The sequence below is a fragment of the Papio anubis genome, chromosome 1, assembly GCF_008728515.1.
Source record: "Papio anubis isolate 15944 chromosome 1, Panubis1.0, whole genome shotgun sequence".
Taxonomy (NCBI): Eukaryota; Metazoa; Chordata; class Mammalia; order Primates; family Cercopithecidae; genus Papio; species Papio anubis.
The window spans coordinates 65,298,069-65,320,646 of NC_044976.1; the positions used below are offsets into that span (position 1 = coordinate 65,298,069).

General features: G+C 39.9%; 2 protein-coding genes across 16 annotated transcripts in view; one reads left to right on the forward strand and one right to left on the reverse strand.

Annotated features, from left to right (window-relative positions):
* The window catches only part of WDR78 (WD repeat domain 78), a 105,299-nt gene extending 93,186 nt beyond the window's left edge, over positions 1-12,113 (reverse strand). Inside the window, 2 exon segments of the mRNA XM_003892020.5 lie at positions 11,749-11,833; positions 11,836-12,113. Coding sequence (XP_003892069.1) covers positions 11,749-11,833; positions 11,836-11,917 — 167 coding nt within the window. The 5' untranslated portion in view covers positions 11,918-12,113.
* MIER1 (MIER1 transcriptional regulator) overlaps positions 11,151-22,578 on the forward strand; it is a 63,600-nt gene continuing 52,172 nt past the window's right edge. For 2 of the 15 annotated variants that reach the window (XM_031669649.1, XM_031669675.1), the window contains exons 1-2: positions 11,151-12,181; positions 13,226-13,326. In XM_031669649.1, coding sequence (XP_031525509.1) covers positions 12,115-12,181; positions 13,226-13,326 — 168 coding nt within the window. In that variant the 5' untranslated portion in view covers positions 11,151-12,114. The other 13 variants (XM_031669648.1, XM_031669662.1, XM_031669660.1 and 10 more) reach the window with 13 other exon arrangements.

Below are 22,578 nucleotides of genomic sequence, written 5' to 3' on the forward strand. Positions count from 1 at the left end.
TCACATGCCCCAAGTCAGAAAACTAAAATATCTCTTAGTCTGGGTAGACACTTTCACTGGATGGGTAGAGGCCTTTCCCTAGGGTCTGAGAAGGCCACTGTTGTCATTTCAGACATAATTCCTTGGTTTGGCCTTCCTACCTCTATATAGTCTGATAACAGACCAGCCTTTAATAGTCAAATCACCCAAGCAGTTTCTCAGGCTCTTAGTATTCAGTGAAACCTTTATAACCTTTACCGTCCTCAATCTTCAGGAAAGATAGAACAGACTTATAGTCTTCTAAAAACACACCTCACCAAGCTCAGTCACCAACTTAAAAAGGACTAGACAATACTTTTACCACTTTCCTTTCTCAGAATTCAGGCCTGTCCTCGGAATGCTACAGGTTACAGTCCATTTGAGCTCCTGTGTGGACACTCCTTTTTATGAGGTCCCAGTCTCCTTCCAGACACCAGATCAACTTAGACTGCATCCCAAAAAACTTTCATCCCTACCGTCTTCTGTCTAGTCATACTCCTATTCACCGTTCTCAACTACTCATAAATGCCCTGCTCGAGTTTACACTGCCGGTTTACACTGTTTCTCCAAGCCATCACAGCTGATATCTCCTAGTGCTATCCCAAACCGCCACTCTAAATTCCCTCTTAAAGTAAATAAATAATCTTTGCTGGCAAGGCTATGCTGAACCTCCTTGGGCACTCTCTAATTAGATGTCCTAGGTCCTCCCAATTCTTAGTCTTTCAATACCTGTTTTTTCTCCTTCTCTTACCTTGTGTTTTCCGTTTAGTTTTTCAATTCGTACAAAACTGCATCCAGGCCATCACCAGTCATTCAATACGACAAATATTTCTTCTAACAACCCCACAATATCACCCCTTATCACAGAATCTTCCTTCAGCTTAATCTCTCCCACTCTAGGTTCCTACGCTGCCCCAAATCCCACTTCAAGCAGCCCTGAGAAACATCGCCCATTCTCTCTCCATATCACCTCCCAAAAAAATTTTTCGCTGCCCCAACACTTCAACACTATTTTATTTTTCTTATTAATATAAGAAGGCAGGAATGTCAGGCCTCTGCGCCCAAGCCAAGCCATCGCATCCCCTGTGACTTGCACGTATATGCCCAGATGGCCTGAAGTAACTGAAGAATCACAAAAGAAGTGCAAACGCCCTGCCCCGCCTTAAATGATGACATTCCACCACAAAAGAAGTGAAAATGGCCCGTCCTTGCCTTAAGTGATGACATTATCTTGTGAAATTCCTTTTCCTGGCTCATCCTGACTCAAAAGCTCCCCCACTGAGCACCTTGTGACCCCTACTCCTGCCCGCCACAGAACAACCCCCCTCTGTAATTTTCCTTTACGTACCCAAATGCTATAAAACGGCCCCACCCTTATCTCCCTTCGCTGACTCTCTTTTCGGACTCACCCTGCCTGCACCCAGGTGATTAAAAAGTTTTATTGCTCACACAGAGCCTGTTTGGTGGTCTCTTCACACGGACGTGCATGACAACTTCTACTTGCCAAAGTTTATGTAAAATGGAAATAATATGGTCTTTGTGCACCTTTACAAGGTCAACCTGCAAACTATAGAGTTCCTAAGTCCTCTTTTTCTCTATTTTTTTTTCCTTTTCTGCCTGCTCTAAATCTGCTGTTACTTTTCTATTAAGATAAAAACAAGTTCTTTTAGCAAGCCAGTGAATTTGTATTTACCTCGTGGCTAAAAGCTCTTAAGTAAAAGCTATAGAATCTGTGTGTTTGTGTGTATTTAAAAGACCTTTATAATTTCTATAATTTTATGTTTAATTGGCAATTAAATCTGTTTTCATTTCCTTCTAGCACATCAAACTTTTTCTCTCTGCATCTTATAATATAAATTTTGCTATTTGACTTTCACCCAAGTTGTTTCCTTTAACATGCAAATTTAAGGCTATTTAGCTGACGACTGCCCAGGGTTATGAAACAGGTTATCAAGAATCAGAAAATCTGAGATAGGAAAAAACAAAAAAAAGGTTTTTATGAATCTATAAAATGTACTTCCATCTGCATGCCTAATACGTCTATGTATTTACGTGTTGTGTACACAATGTTTCACTACTAAAAATATGTAAAAGAGCTCTAATTGGCTTTAAAAATAAAAGCGCTTAAACCAGGTATTAAAAAGGAAAAGACTAGTCAAATGCTTTTTCGAGTTTATGTAACTTAAGCAAAATCTTTAATAAATAAGCTAGCTTTAAAATTAGTGGTAAAGTAACATTAGAAATGTCCTAAGAATTGCCAGCATACATTGTGTTTGCATTTATTAATCAAGTAATTTCATACTTATCCCTGACAAATACTATAAGGTGTCAAAATTTGGCAAAGGGTTTATAAAACCATAAACCCAGCCCAAGACAGAATGACCTTTGCTCTGTAATCTTTAACAAATAAGACATTAATATTGGTTTAATCATAATACCTACATCTTGAATTATTTAGAAAGATTACCATAACTTCTAATCCTGTGGCTTTAAGCAGTCTAGTCCACAGGCAGTAAGGAGATTTGTTTTGGGAAAGAATTGTTATCGTCTTTGTTTCAAAGCTAAACTATTAGTACCTCCCAAAGTTACTTTTGCCTATGCCCAGGAATGAACAAGGACAGCTTGGAGGTTAGAAGCAAGGTGGAATCAGTTAGGTCATATCTTTTTCACTGTCTCAGTTATAATTTTGCTATGGCAGTTTCATAACTTTAAATCATGACTATCGCAGTTTTCATATGTCACATAGATAAAATAATTAGGTAAATGTAATGGGATAAATACTTGTAGACAAGCTTGTCATAATTTAGAGTCTAAGGTTATATTAAATTCAATAATTGATATTTCATTATTTGAGTATTTTCCAATAAGTTTATATTGTAGAAAAACATTATTGGTAAAAATAAAAGACTGCGTCCTTTTAAAAAAGCAGTGAACAAGTTTTGTCTAATTCAGTTTAAAGGTTATACATAAAACAAGGTAAAAGGAACCAGGAAATAACAGAAATGTAAAGAAAGTTATAAAAATAAAGAGGTTTTTGTGTGTTAAGAAAGCTTAAAGAGAATAATTTTATAAGAGAAAAAAATCTTTGGTCAGGCACAGCGGCTCACATCCGTAATCCAACACTTTGGGAGGCTGAGGTGGGTGGATCCCAGGATATTAGGTCCCAGGAGACCAGCCTGGCCAACATGGCGAAAGCCATCTCTACTAAAAATACAAAAATTAGCCAGGCGTGGTGGTGTGCACCTGTAATCCAGCTACTCAGGAGACTGAGGCAGGAGAATCGCTTGAACCCAGGAAGTGGAGCCTGGGCAACAAAGCAAGACTCTGAAAAAAAAAAAAAAGAATTTCATATGATAAATTTAGTCCTAAAACAAAATGACTGGTTGTTTAAGAAGGAGGGACTTTCAGGACAAACCAGAAAGTCCAAGCACATCAAGAACAATTGGTGTAAATCACAATAAGAGATTTAAAAAAAACAAACAAACTTGTATATGATCAAGTTCTCATATTGTTTTGGTTTGCATAGGAATAAAAAACTGAGATTAAGTTTTTTTTTAAATTAAGGTTATTACATCCATGTATCTTTCTGTATGTGCTCCTAAAGTACTTGTGACATTAAGTTACAGGGTTTTGATTATTGGGTCTGAAAGGACAAGTCCCGCTAAATCTTAACACTGACAGCAATTAAAGCCTTATCTCCAGGCCCCATAGAAGATGCTAATCAAAATAAACTGCATCCCTGAGACACAGGGCCAGAAATTAAAGCCATTCAACTCTTCAAGGCCCAGGGACTATTGTGAAAGAGGTTGGTGTGTGGGATTTTAAGGGCTGATTTTAAGAGAGAAAGTAAGTTCAGTTTCTCTATAAATCAATCAATGTCAAAGGCACACTGATATAAGACCAGTATATGGGCCCCTGTGTCAGATTAACAAGGTTTTCTTGAAGCATTAACCAACTCCTTAATCAAGGTTATAAAAGACATTTAGAAGCTGTATCGCTATATCTTACGGTCAAAATTATAATTTCATAGTTTATAAAATTTTGAAAAATAAATATAATTGACATCATGCTGTTTTAATTAGGGCTTGTTTGGAAAATTATATCTCCTTTCTCAAAGAATGAAGATTTTTGCTTTTTTTTTTTGAAATCCTTGAGTGATCACTTTGGTTAAATGAATGACTTATTTCACAATGACCTATGATCCTATTTCATGATATCACGTCTTTTAAACCTTTGATACTTTATAAGCTTTCCAAAATCAATTTATAAACTGTCTTTTCCTGACCTAATTAATCTTTTAAGATATTAGCTCCCCTAAAGTCCAAAAATGACATAATTTGGCTTATTTGGTATAAAAATTAGATAGGAAGCATTGCCAAATATGAAATGATGTTTGGTTTTCTTTGGGCTGTATTTGTATAAATGTTATTGGTATGTGTTCCAAAATGATGGGAAACTCCTATAATTCTGATATAACTTATGTACATTATCAGTAGTTATAATTGTTGTTAAATTATTGTGTGCCACAGAGGTAACACATTTCTTTGTCCATTGTGTCTCTGATTATGGTTGCCCTAAAATTTTTGTCATCCATGGACAATTGTTGTCTTGTTTTGGTCCTTTTTAGGTGGTTCTATAATCAACTACGGAACTCTAACAGGTGTTCTTAAATGCAGGTTTCTGGTAACTTTGCAGATTGTGACATTACAACACAGGGGGAAAAAAAACTTTCAGGATTCTCATGGAGAGCTGAAATGTTCATGACTATCAAGAAGAACAGTAGTTAACTCCATAAACTGAACTGACAGGAGACTAAAGCAATCATTTTAACTCTTGCTTTAAATGTTGCTTATCCTTTGTTTTCTAGAGTCTTGAAACTTTTCTTTTGAGCTACTGACAGCTTTTAAGAGTTTAGTATACTCCTATGAACAAAATTTTGAGCATATTTGTTTTTTACTACCTGATTTCTCCAGAATTTGGAAATACTTGTGAGTATTCTTAACTTATGGTAATACAGTTATTTGCACAAGTGCAATAACAATCTGTTATAATTTGTAACAGGACACAATTGGAGAAGTTGGTTATTTTACCAAGGCTTTGACTGAAATGGTGTGCTTTCCTTTAAGGAATCAAATGTGATTTATGGAACCAATAAAGCCCTTGGAAAAGCTGGCCTCATATTTTGTGTACATAGTGCCTGTACAGGGTTTCTGACCTGTGCTAAGTGAAGAATGTCACTTTCTGACAGGCCCAGAAGCCTCAGGTTTATCCTGGAACCTCAAAAGGAGAGGAAATTCACCCAACTCATAGGTATTTGATTGCATAAACCCATGGCTGGGCTCGGCTTATAAAAGTCTTATCTGAGATTCCTCCTATGAAAGTCCAACAAAGCCAGTTTAAAAGCTTATGTAAAAAATTTCTTGTTGCACTGTAGAGAAAAATTAGGCCAAGTATAATAAAGCAAACCAGATGTACCATGATTTGTCTTTAGTAAAAATGGGAAACTGGAGAGAAAAATTACATTTCAAAACTATAGTAGACCTGTTGTTAGATTTTAGTCTTTCCTAATGTTTTCTCAATGTTTATTATTTTCTACAGTTTGGACCAAATTCTAATTTTTCTTGGCTACAAGTCTTCAAAATAATGTTTTCAATTTTCTTCCTTCTTTTTTGCCCTATTTTTCCTAATTTGGAGTCACTGAAAACTAACTTGTGCTTTCTTAAAGCCCTGGGAACTGAAGCCAGACAACTTAAACTTCAGAAGAAAATAACAGCAACCTGTTTACATACCTAAGCCACTTTCATACCTACCTACTGATGTATGGACTTCAGAGTAATATAGCCTATATCAATTTTTCCAGGATTGTTCTTTTGTTTGTTGTTGTTTTTCTCCCTTCTTCCCCCATTTCTTCTTCACAGGACATGAGACTTCACAATCTGCTAAAAATGAGCTTTTGGGACCTAACCCATCTAGGAATAAACTGTCCTAGCCATGAGAGATCAGATAAAACGCGAGACCAGAGACTCATTTTCTTCTAAAATGTTTCTCCAAAAGATTTTTTAAAAAGAAATGGGGGAAACGTGACAGGAAAATATCTTGGGTCCCAAAATTACTAAGCTAAGGGAGAATTCAAGCTGGGAACTTCTCAAGACAAACCTACCTCCCATTCTATTCAATGTCATCCTCTGCTTGCTGATATAGATGCATATTCTGATTGCTTCCTTTGGAAAGGCTTATCAGAAACTCAAAAGAATGCAACCATTTGTCTCTCACCTGTCTGTGACCTAGAAGCCCCCTCCCTGCTTCAAGTTGTCCCCGCCTTTCTGGACGGAACCAACGTACATATATTGATTGATGTCTCATGCCTCCCTAAAATGTATAAAACTAAGCTGTGCCCTGAACACCTTAGGCACATGTTGCCAGTACTTCCTGGGGCTGTATCACGGGCACACATCCTGAACCTTGGCACAATAAACTTTCTAAATTAACTGAGACCTGTCTCAAATTCTCAGGTTCACATACTCATATGAGTAACTGACTACTAGATAGCTCTAGTCTAACAGCCATCTCAAAGTGAGTAGATGGACAATAAAATAATCTCACATTAACTCATAAAACAGTTCTTCCTCTATTTAAGAAGAACAAACAACTACCTTGAAAATTGGAGACAAGTTGAAAGCAGAGAATCACAACTTACTGGGGGCAGAAAATGCCACTGAAGCCAGCAATTAAAAGGCAACTAGCTAACTACTGAAGACTTGAGTATAGACTAACTTGAGAGAGAAAATATTCTGGGGGGCCCCTACACTTTCATAAGCTTTACCTCTATGTGGCCACAAAGTTCTCAGGATGAAGATTAAAGAAAAATTTCCTCATGGTTCTAGCAGGTGGATAGGAAGTAACCATTCTAAAATACACCTACAATGTTATGTTCTCCTTAACAAACACCTGCACTCAAGGACAACTACTTTACCAGAGCCTAACTAGAGTTTTATCAGGGTCTAACTGACATGGGGGAAAGGAAATACTGAAAAGCACTTGTCAAGGTCTCATCTCAGGGACAAAGGCCCATTAAAACACTAAGAGCTAATCATAGGATTGTCAAACCCTTCCCCTCCCCCTACATCTTCCCACTGATAGGAATAGGAAGCAGGGAAATTCAGGGCAGAAGAGGGCAGGTCCTTGGCAAGGGCCCCACCCTCAAGCCTGGAATCATGGCCCAAAGTAAGAACATACATCTGTGTTTTCCTGCTTGAATGCTGCCTTTTCCAAAATCACCCATGGCCCACTCTGCCCCACTATCCTGTGCCCATAAAAACCTTAGGCTCAGCCGGCAGAAAGAGAAGCAGCTGGACGTTGGAAACTATGGTTGGACGTCAGAGAGAAGTGGCTTGACTTCAGAGGGACAGCTTGACGGTGTATCTTTGAAGACGAATCTGGCTGGGAATGGCTGAAATTTAGGGGAAGATTACCTTCCTGTTCCGTCCCTTTTCCAGCTCCTCTTCCCACTGAGAACCACTTTTATCACAATAAAATCCCTTGCATTTACCAGCTTCAACTCTCATGCAAACTCATTCCTCCTGGACACTGGAGAAGAACTCAGGTGCCATTGAGTGTGGGTGCAAAAGGCTGTCATGCTGATCCTCCACTGAGCTGTTAACACTTGTAGATAGCAAAGCTAAAAGGGCACTGTAACACCTCCTCTGGGGTTTCAGAGGTCGTGGGTACCCTCCCCTAGATACTGCTGGGGAGCGAGTATGCAGTTCACTCTTGAAGGCGCCCAAAAGCACTCACTCTGGCTCCTCCATTCACGCACCTGTGCTCCACCTCCCTTGAGGGGTGGAGCAGCGAGTGAGTGGTGTTTGCCCCTGCCAGTGCCTGTGCACCTCAGTTCCCACCTGTGAAGGAGTCACTATCCTGTTTCACCACCACATCTACAGGGCTCCTATATAATAATGGGATTACAATGGAAAGAACTGCAAGGCTAACTTTATTTAAGAAGTCCCTAGGGAAATTTTAAGAGAGAAACAAGGACAGTAGAGGAAAATGATGCCTTACACACTTACAACTAAACAGTAAACACAGCCTAATTCCTAACCACACAAACATAAAACACTACCAGCCTATTTAATCTCAGTTCACATTACCTATACAATATGTTCAGCTCTCAACAAAAAATTGTAAGGCATATCAAAAGGTAAAAAAAAGTGTGACGAGACAAAGCAAGTATCAGAACCACACTCGGATGTGACAGATATTTTGTAACTGTAAGACTGTGAATTTAAAATACTTACGATTAATATGGTATGGGTTCTAATGGAAAAAATGGATAATATTCAAGAACAGGTGAGCAATGTAAGCAGAGATAAAAACATTAAATAAAAATCAAAAGGAAATGTGAACATGTAAGGAATATAAAGGCACTGGACAGAGAAATAGGATGAAGGGTTGAAGAATCAGCAGTTGTTTTTATTGCCATGGTAGACTTGTCCAATATTGTAAAGCTAAAGGCAAGGATCTAACACAGGAAAAGAGAAAGTGGAAAATTGACAAATATTTGCTTCATGAGATCCTTTCCAAGGTCAGGATTAAGTCCTAAAAGGAGGAAGATGAGAAATAACAAATTAGGCCAAACCAAAAGGTTGTAAACTTGTCTGTGAAACTTCGTTTTAATTAGGTAACATGGCTACTGTAAAAAATAAAGGTTATACTACTTCCCATCTCCCACCCCATTCTTTCCTCAATAATGTTATGAAATTGTCAACATTTAAGAAACTCCCAAAGGAATTTTTCTTACACCTCATACTATGAGTTGGACAGTTTTTGTATTTTTCAATTTAATAAATTCAATTTCATTTTACCTTAAAATTTCCATACCTGAAGGTGAAAACAAAAACCATACAAGATAAGCAGTAACCAGTTACTGAAGTAAATATTCATTCAGCAAATATTTATTTAGCACCTTCTTCATTCTAGGCAATGGATACCGTAGTGAACAAAACAGAAATCTTTGCCCTTTTGGAGTACTATCCTTAGGTGAAGACGGATTAATAAGCAGGTATACTATAAACTTGCAGAAAAACTTTTTTTTTTGGGATGGAATCTCACTCTGTCAACCAGGTTGGAATACAATGGCAGTGATCATGGATCACTACAGCATCACCTTCCTAGTCTCAAGTAAACTTCCCACCTCAGCCTCCCAAGTAGCTGGGACTACAGGCACATGCCACCACACCTGGCTCAATTTTTTGTAGAGACAGGGATTTGCCATGTTGCCCAGGCTGATTGTGAACTCCCAAGCTCAAGCAATTTGCCCACTTCAGCCTCATAAAGCGGTGGAATTACATGCATAAGCCACTGCGCCTGGCAGGAATAAATTTTATGGAAAAATTCAAGCAAAGGTGAGGGATTGAAGAGTTCCAAGGGTGAAGTATTATTACTTTATATTACTTTGGAGCACAGGCTCCAAAGGGGGAACATAGTGTGCCTCATGTGCTGTGGAACAACATGGAATGTAATTAGGCAAAGGGAAGAGTCCATAGTGAGATCCTCTGGGGTCCTGTAAAGAGTTTTACTGAGTGAAATGGAAAAAACTTGAGAAATGTTTCGGGCAGAACCACATTGATTACTACCTGGAGGGTGTTGGCAAGGAGACTATTTAGGTGGGTATCACAATGTAACACAGTGATTTACATGGGAGTGGTAGTCTGGATTTATTTGGCAGGTAGAAATGGTAAAATTTGCTTATGGAGTGAGGTATAAGATGGAAGTCAAGGGTAATCCCAAGGTTTTTCACCTGAGTAATTAAAGAGTGGAATTTGCCATTTACTAAAATGAGAAAGATGGCAGTTAATTAGAAAAGAGAGAAAATATTATACACTTAGTTGTAGATGTGAATTTTGAGATGTTTATTAACTTACAAGTGCAGGTGTTTTTTCTTAAAGTCTGTTTTCTTGGGAGAGGTCTTAGCCAGAGATGAACATTTGTGAATCATCATTATAGGTGATACTTAAAGACATCAGAGTGAAGAGGTTTATGGACTGACCCAGCAACACCAATACAGTCCTGGATCGTCAGCTATGAACCACATATACAATGGTGATCTGGTAGCAGAGCTGAAAAATTCCTATTGCCTAACAACGTTGTAGCTGTCACAACATTCAAGCACAAGACATTACTTTTTCTATGTTTACATACACAAATACTTGGCATTGTGTTACAATTGCCTACAGTATTCAGTACAGTAACATGCTGCAGGTTGGTAGCCTAGAAGCAACAAATGTATTTTCATCATTATGCAAACACCATTTAGTGTACTTACACAAATCTCGATGTATAGCCTACTACAGCCTAGGTGTACAGCCTACTATACACTTGCAGCCTAGGTGTATAGTAGCCCATACATCATCTACGTTTGTGTAAGTACACTAGAAGATATTTGCAAAATGCTGAAATTGCCTAACAAGGTATTTCTCAGAAGGGTCACCATCGATGCATGATTGTATTTAGTTATGATAGTGAGGAACAGATACCAGCAAAGGATCTGGAAAAGGAGAAACCACGAACTAAGACAAGAACTAGGAAGAGTGGTTTCTCAGAACCCAAATACAGCTTTTCAAAGCTCAAGAAGTAACAAACTAGACCAACGCTGCTTCATTTAACAAAGAATGAAACTGTGGATCAGTCATTGTATTTGGCTGCATGCTATTGTTGACTTGCATAGAAGCTGTTTTGGTGGAGCGGTAGGATGGACAAAAGCGTGAGTACCATATTCAAGAGAGAATGCAAGGTTCTCTCCCAAGAACTCTCAACAAGTTCCGCTGAAGAAAGATTAGCTGAGGTGGAGGAGATTGGAGAGGGGAAGAGAAAACAAGTAATTAAGGAACTTTGGAGGAACTTAGTGGACAGTATTATGGGCGGTACTAAGGAACCATTTAAAGACAAGTCCACATAGCTGTGTGCTTTTCTCCAGTCTTGTTCAACTGATGCATAACAGTAGAATGCTGGAAGCAGGAATTAGTTTTAAGGTAAGATGGTATTGAGGAGAGGACAATAAAATACCTCTACTACAGAGCACAGCAATGTTTGGCCTGGTGGCTCACAGAAGCTGAGGCTCTTGAACGTCTGGGCACAGCATGAAGGCATCAAGCTTGAGAGATTGCAGGCCTTAACAAACTAGAAGTGCTAGGAGGAAGGATGGTTCTAAACAAACCAGGTCTTTTCTCACAGAGCAAGCACAGCAGTAGAGATTTTATTTTATTTTATTTTTTAGACAGAGTCTCGCTCTGTTGCTCAGGCAGCAATGGCACGATCTCGGCTCACTGCAACCTCCGTCTCCCGGGTTCAAGCAATTGCCTCAGTCTCCCAAGTAGCTGGGATTACAGACATGTGCCACCAGGCCCGGCTAACTTTTTGTATTTTTAGTAGTCACCAGGTTTCACCATGTTAGCCAGCCTGGACTCGAACTCCTGACCTCAGATGATCCAACCGCCTCAGCTTCCCAAAGTGCTGGGAATTACAGGCGTGGGCCACCGCGCCCGGCCCAGTAGAGATTTTTTTAAAAGACTGTGGTAGGTCGATAAAGGAGCCATTTGTCGCCTGGGCGCTTCGAGGTCTAGAGACTGAACCCAGTTGGGGTACGGCCCTTTCCAAATCCAGAAATATCTATTAATAGAAGGGCTCCCTCCGGGACCCAGGGGGATGGACAACGGTTTTAACGCCGGAACTTACAACCTGAAGTTCTGCTGCTTGTGACTGCCCGCCGGAGAGACTGGCATGGTGGCGACCAGCTGGGGAGTGGTCCTCCACCCCTTTTCTGGCCGCCTCTGAAGTCCCTGTACCTCCAAGCCCCTGCGCTGGCGGTTCGGGCCGAGGATCCGGAATGTTTGCCGGGCGTCATGGCGACGGTGGAGCTCTGGCTCAACAAGCGGCCGCGCGGTTGGCTGGCGGCACGAGGCCGAGGAGGAGGGCGGAGGCGGAGGGGAGGGCAGAGGGTTGGTGGAGCAGGAGGAAGCTCCGGACGACGACTAGAAGAAGGAGGCGGGCGGCCCGGGCCTCAGGCCCCTCCCAGGCTCTGAGTCTCCCGGCTGCAGGCGGATGGATGGGGCTTCTTCAGGCGGTGGCGGCAGCAGCGAAGGTGGCGGCGGCAGCAGCGGCAGCGGCTGTAAGTGCAGCCTCCACAAGCCATCTCTCCCCTTCTGTTCCAGTTTGGGATGAGGGGCTCCTGAGGTGTCCTCAGTCCCCTTTCTCTCCTTCCCCTCCCCCACAGCAGTGTACCGCCCGGAAGACCCTTAACTTCCGGGGAGGGGCTGCCTCAGAACGCGCCTGGCTTGCTCGCCGCCGGCGGCCGAAGGCGCATGCGCAGCTCCCTCCCCGCCGCCGCCCACTACCTCCCAGCGCCGCCCTTTTGCCTTCGCGGTGGCGGCGGCGCGCTGGGAATCCGCTGCGGAGTGAGTTCGCCTCGCCCCGTTCGCTTCGGTCCGTGATCCCAGTCGGGGTGGGGCTAAGCTGACCACCCCGCTGTGGCTCCGCCTCTTTCTCCTGTATTTCCCTCACTTGTGTCCCAGTCCCAGGAGGCTCCCGCTTGCACTGCAGCCTTTATGGTGAGCAGCGCCCTGTGCCAACCTGCCCTTTTCGAATGGAGTCAGGGAGGGAGGAGAGACTCGAATAGGGTATTACTGTGAGGAAATGAGGTCCTTCTAGCGCGTGGGAGGATCCCTTGGGACAGATGCTTGCCGCTCTTTAGTCTTGTTTCAGCTTGTAGTGGTTAGGTCCCTGGCCTGGAGCCTGTGTGGTCCCTGCATGCTGTGTGACCTTGAGCGAGTCACTATCCCTCTCTGGGCTTCAGTTTTCCCTATTTAAAGCTTCCTCCAACGCTAGAATTCTGTATTTCTGCAGAAGAACTTACGTAATTACAAGATTGATTTGGCTATTGAGGCCGCTTCACCGAGATGACCCGGAGTTGACTGAATCTTCTTCACTCATGGGTGGAATGAGGCGACCTATTTATTGGGTCGCTTTTATTCCTTTACCATTGGTTGCAAATTGCATGACTTAAGGCTCATTAAATGTTTTTCTAAAATTGTCATGGGATCCTTGTCCTAATTCCCGACCATCTTTTTAAACATGTGAAACAGGCAGGGTAGATGGTGAGCTTGTATCTCGTTTCTGTCTCCTTGCTACTGAGGCTCTCTTTCCTTTGATCCAGATGGTGTGGTCGCTCGATTCTCCCAGTGCCTGGCTGAGTTTCGGACGTGGTTAAGAACCAACTGGTTGAGGTTCAATGCAGACAAGACGGATGTGATGCTGGTAGGCAGGGGTACGCTTGGAGATTAAGGGAGGGAAAAGCCAAACTCCCTCAAGTAATGTGAGATTATATTACTCTTCTTATATGTTTCAGTGTTTGAGAATTGATGGGCCAAAAATTTCCAGAATTTGGGTGAGATAAAAATAACATGTCATCAATGTAAGAACCATAAACATACAGTTTGTAATATGCTGATAAAATGGGGCCACTGGATAGAACTGTGTAAAACTTATGAAAAGAAAATCCAAAACTGTTATTTGAAGAACCAAAAGCCTACATAAGTGTTTTAGAGTGGCATTAATAATAAAAAATGAGACTAATGAAAAGATGATGCTGATTGTCACTATAGATGTGGGACTTCTAAATGTAATAGGCTAAGTTATTTTAGATTTAGGTATTTTCAACCAAATTAGTAATTATCCATACAATTTTACCACCACATCATAAAGGCATAGTGTAGGCTGTTGCTTTTAAATAAAAATTTCAGGAAATAGTTTATAAACTAATCTCAAAAGAGACTCATGGACCCTGAAAATTGTTAGATACAGAATTTTTTAGTTTTGGATGTGTTGTATTAATCTATTTCAATCAGCTAACCGCAGAGTCTAAACTGTTATAAATACAGTATTTTCTTGGTGCATTTTGAGAGGTACCTTTTTGGATTGCATAACAGGTTTATATATGATATATATATATGTTACTTGTATTTGAATCAGGTGTTGGTACTGAATAAAAGGTTATATTTCTTAGGTATATGTAAATTGCTGAAGAAGTTTGTTCATTGGTTCGTTTAAGGTACTGGTTGAAGTAAGATTGTGATACTAAATGCTTTTGTTAAAAGCATAATAATAACTGAGGGGTTTGTGTGTGTGTGCGCCTTATAGCCTCTATAGAATTGTTTAATAATTTTGAATGGAAGGTTCAGTAAATTGCTTACAAATGATTTATCAATATAATAGCAGTTTTGAGTAGCTTAATGTCATAAAAATTAATGTTAGTTTGCCCGAAAATAAGGCAGCTTTTAGGTGGGCAATAGGAGCTGGAGGCATTTATTCAGGCTTTCTATAGTGGTTTTTTGTTTTGGGACATTAATCACAACCTCACATAAAATTGGAATTCACCACACTTTTTTAGTTTAAAGATTTTATACACAATTTCAACAGAACTACTGTTTTGGATATCACATTAATAAATAACAAGGTGTAATTAAGCAGACACAATTAATGGTGCATTTTCTCATGCCTTTAGCTCTGTCATGTCCTATTTTCAACTCTTCTAGTATGAATAGGCTTTAAAAATAATTTTTTTGTTAACCCAAGTATAAATATTAACTGTTTGCATTTGGATACAAAGAAGATATCTGTTGAATTAATCCAAAGTGCTGAAGAACTAAGGGTAATGGATGGAAACAACAAGGAGGTAGATTCTGGCATAATAAAAGAATGTTTTAAACATTTGAACTTTTTTTGAAAAGAGGAGCCTTTTTATGAGATATAGTGAGTCACTGGAGGTGTTTAAACATAGGCAAAAAGCCTGGTAGTAGAAGCATGATGAGAGATTACTATTTTGACAGAGTAGAGACTTGACCAAAAGATCTCTAAGGTCCCATCCAACACTAAAATTCTGTGACTAGTGAATAGTTAATTTTTATATATTTAATACTGAATAGGGTAAGTAAGCATTTTGAGAAAGACTTTTCATTCCCTAAGGTGGCTCCTGAAAATTTTACAGTTAAGTGTATCACTAAAATAAAATAATAGGGGAAGTATACTGAATTCAGTGGTAATGTGTTACCTATGAATTGCAGTATTAGAGCTGTTTCTTTTTTATAATATCTGAACCTAAAAAGACCCACTGAATCCACATTTATAAAAAGGGGAAGGAGAAAAATGTAGAGATTTTCTTCCCTCAATAATAATACCATTTAAATCTAGTAATATTGACACACAATATTAATAAACTTAAAAAATTATTTAGGCCGGGCACATTGGCTCACGCCTGTAATCCCAGCACTTTGGGAGGTTGAGGTGGGCGGATCACAAGGTCAGGAGACCGAGACCATCCTGGCTAACACGGTGAAACCCCGTCTCTACTAAAAATACAAAAAACCAAAATTAGCCGTGCGTGGTGGCGGGCGCCTGTAGTCCCAGCTACTCAGGAGGCTGAGGCCGGAGAATGACAGAGAATGACGTGAACCCGGGAGGCGGAGCTTGCAATGAGCCGAGATCGCGCCACTGCACTCCAGCCTGGGCGACAGAGCCAGACTCCGTCTCAAAAAAAAAAAAAAAAAAATTATTTAACAGTAAGATAGATACCCATTCAGAAATGTTTCAGACTTCATTTTCCTGACAATTTTACGATTCATTCAGTAGGTTACTAGACTGTGATCCCCTGCTCTTTATCACAGTTGGGATTTCTGTTGGTAATTTAACTGAAGAATCAAAGATTCAGTGTACTTAAGCAAGCAAGTTATTCCTGTACCTTGTATTTTAACACTTTTAATTTTCCTTTGGTAGGCAAATTTCATAAATTAGCTTTCATATTTTGATGGAAAACCTTTTCTCCTTCATCTCCATGGTATAAAGCCTGAGTTTGTACCTCTAGGCCCCTAATTGTGTCTGTACCCACCTCAGGTCCATGTACATCCATTGTTCTTTGCCTTCAGCTCTTTTCATTAAGTGTATTGATTGAAAACTATTCGGATATGAACTGACACTTTTAAAAAGTCATTTTTATTTCAAGTCCAAAGCACTGACATAATTCAACAGGGTAACTCTTAGAAACTATATACCTCTGCTAAAATACTTATTCCCCCAAGGAATCCTGAAAAACACTTTTACATAAGTTTTCTAAAAAATAAAATGAAAATACTGTACAGTACAGTTAATGGTAAAAATTGTTTGTAGATTTGGGAACCTTAAAGTTTTCCTTTCTCTTCTTTCCCTTGCTTTTCTTTCAGTAGAAAATGTGCATCAGATGTTTATGTTTAATTGGTTTACAGACTGTCTGTGGACTCTTTTCCTGTCAAATCACCAGGTAATGTCCTTTCACTTAGCAGCTACTTCATATATCTGTAAATGCAGTTTATTCATGCACAGATTATTATTGGACATAGCAGTTTCAAATTAACGTTGAATCTTTGGAAATAGGAAAATGCTTGATAGAGTCTAGAATTTTAAGGGAATATAAATAATTTAATAGCCTCCCCTATATTGCATTATAAGTTAAGTATAAACTTTAAGAAAAATTGTATATGTACACATTTATGCAATATATTGTAGCATTGGTTCACATTATTTGGAGGGAATGAATAATTCTCATATTTAAATGGTTGATTTTGGTAGCCACTTTTGAAACTGCATTAAGAGGAACCCTTGAAGATTAGGAAAAAAACTCAGTCTTTCGAAATAAAGACTTTAAAACTGGTTTAGTAAAATACGTTAGTGACTGTTTTAATGTCACCTTTGTGTTATTCAGTATCTGCCTTAGTATAATGGAAGTGAAACATGTTAGTTACTTTGAAATCATTGGCTCTGGCCATCATCAGCATTGTCATCATGGCCAATTGGCAGCTGTAGGCCAATACATTAAAATAAACTTTCAAGTTACCGGCATTTCAGGCGTTGCAAATAAGTAGGTTCTCCCTCTATGGTACTAAATAGATGATAGCCATAAAATAGTCAATTTTCAGTATTTTAAATTTTGTCTAGTTGTGCAAAATTCAACCAGTACATAACTCTGTTGCTACTGGCATGACAGAAGTGTGTGAGAAAACGCAAATGACATGAGGATGGCAGACTGCCTATCACAACCCCTTCCATTAATTTTTGCTGTGACCTCTTTCGAGATTTGGGGATATAGAATTTTACATTTCCTGTCGGGAATCTACTGATTGAGAAATATTTGTCAAGGCATAACCGCTTTCAAAGCACAATTCTTGCCGCTGTTGCATCACAGCAACATCCGTTTTTCAGCAAATGCATTCCAAAAACGACCTACATGTAAAATATTACGTATTTTTCCCCTGCTGTGTCAATGCTGGATGTGGCTCCTTTGGCACTGTTCCTTGACCCCTCTGATCCGTAGACAACCCCCTCCGCCTGGAGTCGCGGACCAGCTGGAGCCAGAGAAGCGCCCCGCGCGGATGCCCACCTCCTCCCACACCCACCTTGACTCCGCCCCCTCCGCTCTTCCCGGGGAGGGCCGGCCGCGGGGCCGCGCGCGCGCCCTTGCTCCGGCGCGCGCTCGCTGGCCTTTTCCCTCCAGTCCAGCCCAGCCGGGGCGCCGCGAGGGGGCGGAGTGGGGTGTGGTGGGCGCGCTCGGGCGGCTCCTGCGCGTTCCCGCCGAGGCAGTGGCGGCGGGAGCGGCAGAGACGGCAGCGGCCGGAGTCCCGTTGCTGAGTCTCACATCCGGGTTCTGGCGGTGACCCAGCTGCGGCCGCCGCGGCGATGTGACCCGGCAGTACGGCAAATATGGCGGAGGTAAGGGAGCGAGCTCCCCCTCCCTGTCCCGGAGCCGGGCGCCCCCGGCCCTGGGCCGGGGAGGAGTGGAGTGGGCCTGGCCAGGGGAGGCCCGGCCCTGCTGGCGCCACTGCCCACCTGTTGTCTGGAACAGGCCGTGCTCTGGGCGGGAGCTTCGCCTGGAACTTAGTTGGGATGGGTCCGGGGTTAGGAGGAAGCGGAGGCGTACTTGGACTTCGGGGGCAGTTTGAAGGGTAGTGCAGCGTAGTAGTGCGGGGCGAGGGGGAGGGGGCGCCCGCCGGGGAAGGGGGGGTCTGTGGCGCAACTTCGCCGGCCGGTGCTAGGAGCCAGGAGAGAAGCTGCTGCTTCCTCTTGCGAAGTTTTTTCCCTTCCTAACCGAGATGCTGTTGCGCCCTTCCGCGTCACCCCCATCCGTTTACGACTGACATCCAGTCTGTGTTGGTGGGGAAAACGTAAGGCTGACGGCCTTTGATTAACTCTGTAATTTTCATGATTGTGGTAAAATGAGCGTGGAGAAATTAACCTGGCCAGCCGCGGTCCAGCCCTCCAGGTTGGGGGGAGTCTGCCCATTTATCCAGACAGTTCCATCGCCCTCTCCCTAAGGTACAACCTCTGAGTTGCTTTTCCACCTCCCCCACCACCTTCACTTTCCAGGCTTCCCCCCCTTTCCAAATCAAGGCTACCTATTCTTTCTCTTCTAATTTTTCTTTCATTGGAGAAGCTTTTTCTTGTTTCTTTTTGCTTGTTTTATAGAAAACAAGTTCCCAAAGCCCCTTTCTTTGATTTTACATATTTGGGCCGCATTTGGCGGGCATACAACTGCTGTTGATTTATCATTAATCGGAACTAAGTATATGCTGCTGGAACTTTAAGTAACTGGAAGTTTAAACCTTTAAAATATCTGAAGTTTTGTGAGGATTTGTTTTGTTTCCTTTTTTCGTTACCCGTGGAACAATTTCGGTATTCTTTATCTCTGGGAGTTTGAGATGATATATCTGGATTTTATGTCTCTTTTGAAATAAGGCACTGTAAATTTTGATTGATAAGGCATTTCTCTTGTTTGAATTGCCATTTTCATGGTTTCACAGGCACCCCAAAACAGATTTAGGAAGGAGGGTGAGATTTTACTGTAGCAGTCAGGGCTGTTTGCTGCCAATATTCTTTTTAAAACGTTCAATATCTCTAATTTACAACTCAATTTAGATCTTAGATTTATTTTCATTTCTTTTGCTCTTGGTGGTTAAAGAATTGTATTTCCAGGCACACGAATTGGAGAACGTAGTACTTTCTGTTTCCCCAAAATGTGGCTGTGTTTGTTCCAGTAGACTGACAATCGGTACCTGGATTTTAGTCCTGGTGAGGTTCTTATTCTTAAGTGTTACTTTCCTTCATGTTTAAGGAGTTGTGTGCAGCTGAATTTATACATTTTGTCAGTTAGTGTCTTCAGTGGACCCCTTTCAGTGAATATCTCATAAGCAGCAGTGTGCTACATAGGTAACGTGGTTTCTTCTCTCATGATGTTGCTCAGGATGGTTTGAGCTTTAAGGTGTGTAGTCATACTAAGGCGAGGTATTACTGAAGGAAAATAGCTTATAGAGAGAAGTTTAAGTTAAAAAAACTTAAATTTAAAATTTATGTGTTTTTAAAAAACAAATTTTACTGCTAAGGGAACTAAAAATCTAGTATGTAAAAGAAATTATGTTAACTTTTTTGTTTTAAAAATTAAAGATGGTTGCATTATTGTAAATTAAAGGAAAAAGATATTTTGATTCACTAATCAGTCATTTCCTAATATTTTCTAATGTATGTTTTAGTTTTCTTAAATATTTTATCAGTTCGAGAATGGAACGTTTTGTAGGAACACATGGATGGTTCAACTTCAAGAAGGAAATAACTGGAATTTCGTTTTTAGTGTTTAATGACCTAATATCTTTAAACAATTTATCTTCTATATTCTTCAGTTACTTGTAGATAGTTTCATATATAGTGAATTGGGGAAGAGTTAGAGAACTTTCGTGATCTGTGTCTAAGACGGGTGAAGAACTGAAAAGTACAATTGATTTATAATTGTCCTGGCCTCAATACTTGAATAATTACGATGAGTTTTGAGATCAGTGGTTTTAAAAAAAATTAGACGAAGGAGAAATGCTTGGTTGGCTTCTACTTTGAGCTCTCAGTAGATTCATTCTTTATGAAGCCAATATAAAAGCATGTGATGAAATAATCCAGATGCTGAATTATTGTGCTTTTGATCAAATAAATCTGAGGATTTAAGCTTGTGAAGTAACAGTAAGTGCAAAGCAACAGTATATATATATTTGTTAAATCTGAGGGGGAAAACAGGTTATTGAAGTATGTCTCCAGAGAAAAATGTAGGTATTACGGTTCTGAGCTTTAAAAAAAAAAAAAAAATTGTTGCTTCCTACAAGAGCATGACCCTGACCATGTTTTTCCAGAAAAGCGTTTAATTCTTGAATACAAAGTGCTTTATATGTGAATAGGATATACTGATTTTTTATATTTGATCTGATTATCTTAGTCCATAATAGGAAGTATATATTGATTCTTTAGTTATAACATTAAAGCCATATTTAATGTACTTAGAATGAATGGCATATGCTCCCTTGCTTAATACCTTTTGGCAGTATTTCTCATTGCTTATTATCCCTTAAAATTATTTACCAACCTTCTAAAAGGACGCTCTTCTACTCACACTTAAAGGAAGGAAATTACAGGATAGTTGCAGTTTTACTAACTGCAAAAATAAGAGGAAAATGAGAGAAAAAATAAGAGGAAGAAATAGTTGATCTTTTGGGTTTTATAAGGAATGTACTAGGGACCTTTGGGAGCGAACAATTTGTCTTTTATTTTAGCGTTTGTAATCACGTAAGGGACTTTCTTCTCAAGGAAAAACCATGGCACAATTCAAGACCTATCTTTTCACGTAGGCCACGTTTCTGTGATATAAAGAGAAAAAAAATTAATGGATTTGCTTTTTTCTATTTAAGTATTTTAGTACTTTCAAAGATGGTATATAATCTTCTTATTCACTTTCACACTTATCTATTATTTCTTTTTAAAATGGACTCCTTGCCTAGCATTTTTTGAGTGTGTTTGGATTTTGTTTTTTAAGGAAGGATTATGTTAAATGTTACTCATGAAAACGTTAATTTCTACTCTAAGCAAAATGTGTTTCACTGCAGTGAATTTAAGCCTCAAATAATTCTCCACACTAGTAATGAAATTTTTTTTTCATGTTTATACTTCAGAGCTATTAATATTTTAAAAGTAGTCGAGATCACCAGTGCGTGAGAGTCCTAAAAAGCTTAATTCAGTGGCAGTAAGAGTCAGGGTACTTGAATAGGTGGGAAAGGTTTGGTGGGAGAAATAAGTGAATTATTTTAAGATAATTCTGGTAAGTGAGACTAACAAGTTTTCTAAATAATTCAGAAATAAAACACTGCCATTGAAGCTTAAGCATGTCTTTATGAAAAGTAATCAGCTATCTAGAAATGCCTGCCTGGCTTGACGTTTATTCAGAATTCATTGCAGTGATTAAATTGTTCAAGTACCAGTCATTGCTTGGGGCTCGTTCTGTTTGTCTTTTTCTGTGGCTTAGAACAATAACTGTTACTATGTAGGTATGAAATTCATAAAGTAGCACCCCAAAAAAGTGTTTCTGCAAATTGAGGTTTTTTTCTTAACAGTCCTAGATTTTAAAAAATAAATTTAAACATATCGCATGCATTTAGCTACAAACTCCTTAGTAGTGTTAGGTTTCTAGAGCAATTTATAATAAAAGTAAAGTTAGGTCTTGAAGAAAATCTAAATCTTTTGATCATAGAGAAAATGAAACTGAGCAGAGAGTTTACGTAGTTTGTCCTAGGTCGTGCAATTCATCTATGGCACAATTTAGACTGGAACCCAGCCCTCTGTATTCCTAGTGCTTATTTTCTTTTTCTTTCTTTTTTTTGAGACAGGGTCGGTCTTTGTTGTCTAGGCTGGAGTGCAGTGGCAGGAATCACATAGCTCACTACAACCTCAAACTCCTGGGTCAGATGATCGATCCTTCCCTCGCATCCTCTCAAGTAGCTGGGACTATAGGCATGTGCCATCACGCCCGGCTAACTTTTTATTTTTTGTGGAGACAGGGTCTCGCTATGTTGATCAGACTGGTCTCGAACTTCTGGCCTTAAGTGATCTGCCTGTCTTGTGCTGGGATTATAGGCGTGTGCCACTGTTCCTGGTCCTTATTTTCTATGATATCATTTTACCTTCTGAATTATTACTACTGTAGTAAATTGCTAATTTTAGGTTAAGTACCTTCTTAAGCTTTTTATACCCCTGAATTCCTGAGAGTAACAACAAAGTTAAGTAACTTAATTTTATTGGAGGAGAGGATTGAGCCCTCTCCTCAATTGGGCCCTTGACATGGTAACCATCTTTCACCCTAAAGTAGGACCAGGATAACTCTTTCTAGGCTTCTAATCCCCATCTCCATTGCTCTGAGAATCTCTGACTTAGAGTCTACACAACTAAGAAAGTGATAGCAATACTTAAAGAAATGGTGGTGGAATTGGTTTGAGGAGAAAAATTTGTTCAGACAGTAATACTCATTCAAAGTGAGCTTTTGATTGCCGGGAATAAAAAAATTCTAGTAATTCCTTCATGTTTCTATTATGTTGTTGTTAGGGTATTTTTTGGTGAAAATAATGGTAATGTTGTAGTTAGTTATTTCTTTACTCTCAAATTATAGTTTTCTGTTGTATGGGA